The sequence below is a fragment of the Phoenix dactylifera genome, chromosome 1 (genome assembly GCF_051530095.1).
Source record: "Phoenix dactylifera cultivar Ajwa chromosome 1, Ajwa_hap1_PhDact_Kaust_v1.1, whole genome shotgun sequence".
In the NCBI taxonomy this organism is placed as follows: Eukaryota; Viridiplantae; Streptophyta; class Magnoliopsida; order Arecales; family Arecaceae; genus Phoenix; species Phoenix dactylifera.
Genome location: NC_143190.1, coordinates 60,091,504 through 60,100,358, shown reverse-complemented (window position 1 = coordinate 60,100,358; position 8,855 = coordinate 60,091,504). Strand labels below are relative to the sequence as shown.

At 40.0% G+C, this 8,855-nt stretch overlaps 1 protein-coding gene across 1 annotated transcript; it reads right to left on the bottom strand.

Annotated features, from left to right (window-relative positions):
* Positions 1–1,974: 1,974 nt before the first annotated feature.
* LOC103696425 (UDP-glycosyltransferase 88B1-like) lies at positions 1,975–3,844 on the bottom strand. The gene has a single exon (XM_008778045.6). The coding sequence runs from the start codon at positions 3,687–3,689 to the stop codon at positions 2,202–2,204; it is 1,488 nt and encodes a 495-aa protein (XP_008776267.4). The 5' UTR covers positions 3,690–3,844; the 3' UTR covers positions 1,975–2,201.
* Between the last annotated feature and the right edge of the window lie 5,011 nt (positions 3,845–8,855).

Sequence of the window (8,855 nt, the reverse complement as noted above, 5' to 3'; positions counted from 1 at the left end):
TCTCAAAGTGAATTTTGATGGTAGTAGGTCGGCAGACGGGGTGTCAGGAGGAGTTGGCTTTGTTATCAGGGACCATCTCGGCAGTTTGATAGCAGCCGGTGGCCGCCGTGCACCGGGATTTACCGTAGTTGGTGCAGAGTTGCGGGCAGCCTGGGAGGGGATATCCTATGCGAGGCGGGTACTACGTGCTGAGCATATTTGCCTAGAGGGAGACTCCTCTGTGGTGATAGAGTGGATTCGGGGAGTGGACAGACATGGGGATGATCATCCTCTCATCCGTGAGATTCGGAGATTGGCTCAGGAGTCGAGCGTCTTCCAGGCTTCACATGTTTTTCGGGAGGCGAACAGTGCAGCAGACTGGGTCGCCTCTTATGCGGCTCAGCACTCCGGAGAGGTCATTTGGACTTCGTTAGGAGATACTTCCTCTACGTTGCACTCTTTACTTTATTTTGATTTGGCTGGATGTACTCATCTTAGAGTTATATAAATTACCGTTTTCATAAAAAAAAAAAAAACAAAAAAAAAAAAAAAAAAAACAAAAAAAAAAAACAAAGGCGCGATTTCCGTTTAGATAATTTTGTTGTCCAGAAATTTCTTGGATGCATTTATAAGTGGTATTTGTCAAGTGGAGGATGTGTTTTACTGAGATGCACAAACTTTGATTTATGTGCCGTCCGATCAACCTCTACGTAAAATACCACCAGATGTCACGCGGTTCACAAATGCTGCCAAAGCAAACTCGCATCTTGAAACCAATTAACATTAATATGAGGAGAGTGCTTGGGCGACAACCGTAGTATTACCGTTCGTGAATCGATCATTCAAGCTGAGACACGTCACATCCATAGCAAAGCCACGTCTTGAAGGGCGTACCGGACAAAAGGGATGGAGCCAGATGCGGTGCTGCCGGCGATAACGTTATGCAGCTGGATTCCTAAGTGGTCTTATTTGCACCACATGTTTTCGCGCAAATATCGATGAGGATCACCCAAGATGGGCTTTTGGCAGGTACGGTCCATTTCTTAAGAAGGCTCGTGGTACACGCCCGTTCAAAAATTCCCGATCAAAATTTCATCTTTCTATTAAATAGATTAAAATTCTTAATCCGCATTCAACCAATTCATTAAACAGATAATTCATTCCCATTCACATAATAGATCAAATTAGATTAAACAAATTAAACAGATTAGACAGATTTTTAATAGATTAAATAGATTGAAACAGAGTTGGATTAAATAGTAAAAAACTAGTTAGGCAGGCTTCATCAATTGAATTAAATACAGATTGGAATAAAAATTCACCAATCGAATTTTACCTGTTTATTAAATAGATCAAAATTTTAAATCTAAATCTGGCCTATTTATTAAACCGATAATCCAATCCAATCCATATAACTTATTACTATATATATCAAATTTGGTTAAACAAGTTAAATAGAATAAACGAGTTAGATAGATTTTTAATAAATTAAATAAATTTAACAAATTTAGCGGATTAAATTAAACAAGCTAGAAACTAGTTAAGCAGACTTCAAACAGATAGATCAACCTAGTTATTAAATAGATCAAAATAAGTTAGATAGATCAAAAATTAAAATTTAAATTTAATTTATTTAATAAATAGATTTAGATAAATTGATTCATTTAAGATTCAAATTTCTTTATATCAAACCTAAATTTATTTAAAACAGATCGTTTATGGATTGAATCGCATATATTGCCAACCCTGCTTTTTAATACCGTCGGTCTTGCGCCGGAAACATCTCCATCCACTGTTGGAATTGGCTGTCTCTGTCGGTGCATGGTGCCAAGATGGGCCCACGTCCCGTCCTATCAGCTTGCCCACTGCTGTCGGAATCCATGGACCTAATTTACTAATCCGGACCCCACCAAGAGTTAGCGGAGAGGATCCGGATTCCGGAACTCTCTCTCGGACACCCACGAATATAAATTTTTTTTTTTTATGTACCAAAAAAAAATAATTCTTATTTTTATTGATAAAAAGTTCCCAAGGAGCAACCATACAACAAGCACAGCAAGGGCCAAAACAACATGAACCAACACTGCCAAACCATTTCAAAGCAAAAAAAATAAAACACTGCCAAACCATTAATAGTAAATAATATTTTTAGGCAATTTAACATTTCGCCACTTTGGCCGATCCCTTACGTACGTCCCAAACGAAAACGACACCGCACGCGATCACGGCGCTCTGCTGCACTTCCAGCGGCCGACGACCTCCATCAACGCCGAGTGAGACGAGCCCCCCTCCCTCAGCGCCGCCGCTGCACTCTCCTTTGCCGCCGCCGTTCTCTCCGTCAGCTCCCTTCCCCCCTCCGACTCCATCAGCCATCTCACCTTCGCCTCCACCTCCTCCGCCGTCACCAACTCCTTGTCGTACCCCTCCACCGCCACCGCCAGCCTCATCTCCTCCTCTAAGAAAACTTTGTTCATCCACTGCTCCGCGTACACTGGCCACCCGATCATCGGAATTCCGGCCATGATCGCCTCCAGCACCGAGTTCCACCCGCAGTGAGTCACGAAACCGCCCACCGCCTCGTGGCTCAGCACATCCACCTGAGGCGCCCATGACTTCACCACGAGTCCCCGGCTTTTCGTCCGGTTTAGAAACCCGTCGGGCAACAACACGTCCAGGTCCGGCTCGGGCGGCGGGGCGAACTTCTTCGCCGGGTCGTGACTCGGTGGGCTCCGGACGACCCACAGGAACCGCTGCCCGCTACGCTCCAACCCGGTGGCCATTTCCCTGAGCTGCTCCGCTGAGAAGAGCCCGAGACTCCCGAAGCATAGGAACACAACGCTTCGCTTGGGCTGGGTGCCGAGCCACGAGAGACACTCCTCTCTGCCCCGTTTGCCCCGGCCCTCGGTAGCTATGAGAGGACCGATGGGGTAGATGGGTGGCGTCGGCCGGCCGTCAGTGAGGCAGAGGCCGGCGGAGATGGCTTCGATGGCTCTCGGCTCGAGGGAAGCGAAGGTGTTGATGAGGATCCCCTGGGAGTCGGGTAACCGGCCGGACATGTAGAGGAAGCCCTCGTAGGCCTCGTCGTCCCTGTCGAGCATGGGGACCGGCATGTGGTTCGCAGGCAGCGGCGGGAGGCCGGGGATGTGGAGAGGGGAGCGGCCGAGGTCTTTGAAGCTGGAGGAGGAGGCAGAGTGGAGCGCCGGGAAGTGGAAGAAAGTGGCGAGGACGGCAGCACCGGAGGTGAAGAAGATGTAGGCGGGGAGGCCGAGATCGGCAGCGACGTCTAGGGCGTGGACGCAGAAGAAGTCGACAACGAGGGCGCGGGGAGAGGGGGAGAGGGAAAGGAGGAAGCGGCGGAGATTAGGGTTGGAGAGGCGGAGGAGGTCGAAGGCGAGGGCCTCGAGGTTGGGGGAGGGGTTGGGAGGGAGGGCGACCGGGGGAAGGCGGTGGAATGCGAGGGCGGGTAGGGCGGCGGAGACGGCGGCGATGAAGGGGGCGGTGTCGCCAGTTTTATAGGGGGCGTCGACGATGAGGACGGTGACGGCGAGGCCCTGGCGAAGGAAGAGCTTGCCCAGCTCCACCATTGACACCAGGTGGCCCATCCCCGGCGACGGGTACAGCACCACCGACTCCTTTGGCCCTTCCGCTACTGTCCCCATTTTGGCCTCGTTCCCTCCGGACTCTCTCTCTCTCTCTCCCCCCGCCCCCATTACAGAACCCCCGCTTCTTTATTTAGCGAACCAACGGAAGCACCAGCCTCAACATTATAAAACGAAGACAGCTTCCTTTTTTGCGGTAGATAAAAAACAAAGAACATTTGCAGCTACGAGTTGGACGAGGGACAAAGTCGGTTTAGCTACCCTCAGTGACAAGGCAGATGCTTGGTTTGGGGTTTAGAAAATGGAAATGAATGTCTTCAATCAAGCGTAGTAAGTCTTCCAAAAAATATTTATTTTATAATCGATTCATGGAAAATAGGATTACCTTCCATACAAATTTAGTGTACCTAAGATGCTTTCACCTCGGCATAAAATGTAAGCGATGGATGGTACTGCTTTACAAATGTAAGACAAGATTGCTTCCATGCACATGATTCCAGTATTAAAATGTGTTTTCAAATGTTTCAACATGTGATCTAGGGATTAGTCGCACCTGATTCAAGCTACAAACTAATTCAAATATACACAATACCACTTTTCAATGAAGCCAAGGGGACAAGATCCACCAACCCTGCGATGGACCAATTTAATTAGAAAAGAATGAGAAAGATAAAGAAGAAAGAGTAGGAAAAAAGAGCCGGAAGACATTCTGTTTGCGTTGCTTTCTAATTGAACTAATCCATAGTTTAGATGATGGGTTTGATCCATCTATTAATTTTTTCCTACCACCATCTTTCTACATAATTGATGTTGAGTCTTTGGAAGAGAGACCATGTGTTGGTACCTAATTAGCTGTGCAAGCCTTGCTAGAGCGAGTGACAAGTACAATCCTTAATAGTCCATGCGCCATGCAAATAAGAGCCATAAGGGCATTGATGCGGATAATATTGAACATTTTAACCTCAATTTGAACTATCCTCCATGACTTCGGCCATAACCGAGATGCCACTTTGCACAAAGCGATAAACACCAGTAATTATATCAACGCTACAGTTAGTATATGATCAGCGCGATTGCCGCTGCATGCTACTGGTGCAGAATGGTGGCCACGTTGTTGATGTGCAGCCGACAGTTACTGAAAGTTAACCCTAGGTTCTTCGGTGTTTAGCATGCTGAATTTTTTTTTAAAAACCATGGCTGAACCTGATCGAGTTGCCTACGTACCCCTTCATAAGGGGGATCAAGCCATACATAGTTCTTTTTAAGTTTCAAAAAACGCAGCGGAAAAATCGAATCAAACAATTTAATTCGTGCATACGTATAAGATCAAACCTAGAAATTAGCATTGTAAGAACACATGGGATTATGCCGGAATCGTTTAAACAATTATGCCAAAACTTTATGCATAATTAACTATCAGATCTGAAAGTTAAACACTCTATTCTGATTAATCTTCGAATATCCATCGAATGGATTCTGGAGATATCTCCATGAGGAGCCCCAAAGGAGGATAAAACCTCGGAGAATCGGACCTAGACCTTGACACCAAAATAAAAGATTAATGTAGGATTAATACCTTTTATGATAGATGAAACTTGTGGATCTGATCCTTGACTTCGCAGCCACGCACATGAATGACCTCTACGAGAAGTACACGCGAAGTTTCTGGAGAGATCCAATCCTGCGGAAGTGCTAGCTTGCGTAGAATTTCTTGAAGCTGAAATTTGATCTTTCCAACGCTATCAACTTTTAATCCGCCTTCCTGGAAGAACTTAGAGGAGATGTTTAGAGGGATTGAAGAAGACTTAGATCTAATCTAAAGACTCTTATCAGGGATTCCTAACACTAATGGCGTGAAGGACTTAGTGGAAGATCAAATGGCGAGTTGGAAGATGAACTAGTTTCTTCTTCCTTTCCTTTTTTCCTTTCTTTTTTTTTCTTTTTTCTCTCTTTTTTCCTTAAATTCGACCGCCATCTGATAACCCCCTCTTATACTCTAACTCCACTCCTCTTCACACGCCAACCACCAGGATTTTGTGGAGTTAAGTTATGTTTTGAATTCAAAATTCAAAACATAGCTTCATGCGCCAACACATGATGAAGGATTGATCTAATCTGAACCATTCATCACTTCCCTCTTTCAATTTTGAAATTTCCATGCCCCTAATCAGATTAGAGGGTCACGTGATGATTTTATGGTGATTAAATTCGAAATTCAAGCTAAATTAGAAGTGAAATAAAGATAAGGATGACATATGCCATGAAGAGAGAAAATTTGATCTTATCCAATTCTTTTCATGAATTTATCTCTCCATGTCACCCCATCTGATGATGAAAGAAGTCCCTGATGTTGCCAAGTGTCCCATAGCGCTATTAAATAAATTAAATTAATTTTTAATCACATTAAAAATCAATTTATGGCGCCATGCATGGATATGTGACATGTGGACTTCGAGATCAGAACGGTTTCAGATCAAACCCATTTAGTTTAATTAAATCCTAACAATTAGGATGGTCCAATTACCTTGGGTTGAACCTAATTCAATTTGGTCAATCCCTAATTAAGCACAAATTTAATCTAATTTAATTTGGTCAACCTAAGCCCTCTTTATTCAAACCTAATCCAATCAGGTCAAAAATCTTGATTGAGCCCAAAATTGAATCTAATTCAATTTGGCTCATCCTTAGTCCAATTACTCAATCCAATTGAGTTCATTAACAATCTAATTACTAATTAATCCTTCAATAATTACTTTAATTATTTTATAAGATAATTTGCCAATCGAATTGACCAAATTACCCCTGAATGATTCTTAATCATTCATCAGCCTTCTTGATCAATCAGGAATCTTCTATGCGTGTGACCTCATAGGTTCGAACCTAAGCCGGTAGTATAGGAACGACTTCCTACACTAATCGATGTAACCATCTAGCAATGGTACCCGATGTTTGGATAGGCCGAATATATGCGAAACAAATATTCTGGAATCCTAGACTATGGTTACTGTATAATTCAATCCCTTTGACTTCTAATGCCAGGACGACTTAGGGCTCACTGTCAACTCTATAATTAGTACATCCATTATGTGATTAACTTTAGATATCCCGTGACTCCTCACTTGGATTACCCTGGTCAAAGTTTTGCTAAATTAATCACAAGACATTATCTCTTGTTTCTAAGAGGGGTCAATTCCATCTTAATTCACAACTAACTACGCAAATACTTGACTGCACCCAGTGACCTTCCGTTACTGAATTAGAAATCCAGGTTGTCCGGTACCAAAGTACAGTGAGTTGCTTGCTAGTAACAGGTTGCGGTCTCAGGTCAGAGGGCCAAAAGAATGCTCACACAAGTCTCACAAATGTATGAGCTTAGTAAAATCTTCATATAAATCTTCATTAGTAGAACCAAAAATGATGTCATCAATGTATACTTTGAGCAAATAAGATATCACAAATTTTTCTTTTTGATGCATAGATTTATCATTATTACTTTCTATCAAAAAGGTTACTCAAAACTTTTATATCATGCTTTTGGTGCTTGTTCCAAATCACATATTGCTTTATCATATTTGTAATGAGTGTTTTTAAATAAGGTGATTATTTTACATAGATTTTTTTTAATAAAATAACCACATAGGAGTGTATTCTACACATTCATTTGACAGAATATAAAGCTCATAAAGCAAGCAAATGATAATGGTGATCTTTACTTCTAATCATGCAAGAATTTCATCAAGATCTATTTTATCCTTTTTTTAATTGAATCTTTTAATAGTCACCAATTTTTCTTCATTAAGTGCATTTCTGAAAAAGTCAATTTAGTTCTAACAAGTTTTCAGATTTTATCAGCAAGATTTCAAATTCTATCTCTTTTAAAAATGATTTAGTTTAACTTGACCAATTATAATCTTGTTCATTCTTCTTAAGGTATTTTAGTTTTAGATTGTTATATGTAAGCAAAAAGATTAACCATATAAATATATAATCTGATTTTAGTGGCTTGATGAAAGATCATTAGTCTCATAAAAAATAAAATTGATATTTCTACAACTAGGATCTTTTCATTGAATATTCTATATGCATTGCTTGATGAATGATACCCAAAGATAGGAGTATCTTTATCAGATTTGGCATTATTTTCATAAGAATATATCAAGCATAACATATACGACTGAAAAATATGAAAGATATGCAATAGTTTATTTTCTATTTTTCAGAAGATCAAAAAAAGTTTTCATCAAAAATAGATCTAATAGAAACCATATGTATGACAAGCAATGATGATAGCTTTTAACAAAAATCATTTAAGTAGATGACTATCATACAACATTGTCTTTTTTATTTCTTCAAGGATTCTATTAACCTTATTATACTTATGGTGTTCTTGGTGCAGAAACAATTGTATTCAATATTATTTTCTGTGCACAACTTAATAAGAAATTGATTTTCAAAACTATGCCATGATACCTTTTTATTTTCATAGTTTGCAAACCTTTTTCATTTGAACCCTTTTTGTGAGTTTGTGCCAATGTAGAAAATATTTCAATTTAAGTGCCAAGAACAAAGCCAATGTAAGCTTTTGAAAACTTAATGATGGAAACAACATCTTTAGATTTAGAAATTGATTTTTGTTTGTTTTCTTAGTTAACATGCGTAGCAAACTTTGACTTTGCAAAAATTAATCTAAGTAAGCTAATGACAAGGTCTTTTGAAATTAGGTTCATACTATCATAAGTTAATTTTATATGCCAATAAAACATTCTTTGATATTAGTATTTATAATGCATATTTTTTTTAAGAGCATATTAAGTACATATTCTTATGTCTATGATCAATAGAAGATAATGCCTTGGATAAGAACTCTCAATCAAGCATATAGAAAATTCATAGAGTTATTCTAGGAGAATTAATTTACCAATTATCCATCTATAAGTAAAGCATAATATAAAAAGATGGAGTGATTTGGATATCTTTTCTTTTCATACCAAAAGTATCACTTATATCACAAAAATGATTAAAACTTGCAAATTATGTTTTAATCAACTAATAAAATAATTTCAATATGAGAGGATGCAAGAATTACTTATTTTATTATTTTTTTATTTTAATCACTCTTCTTAATTATATTTTAAATTCAATTCTTTAACACGTGTCTAGAGCACTCATTGTTCAGATAACATCTTTTATTAGAACCTTGGATAGCTAGACACATCTGTTGAAAAATAATCATATTTTCAACTTAGGAACCCAAGCTCTTTTGGGTCCTTGCAGGTT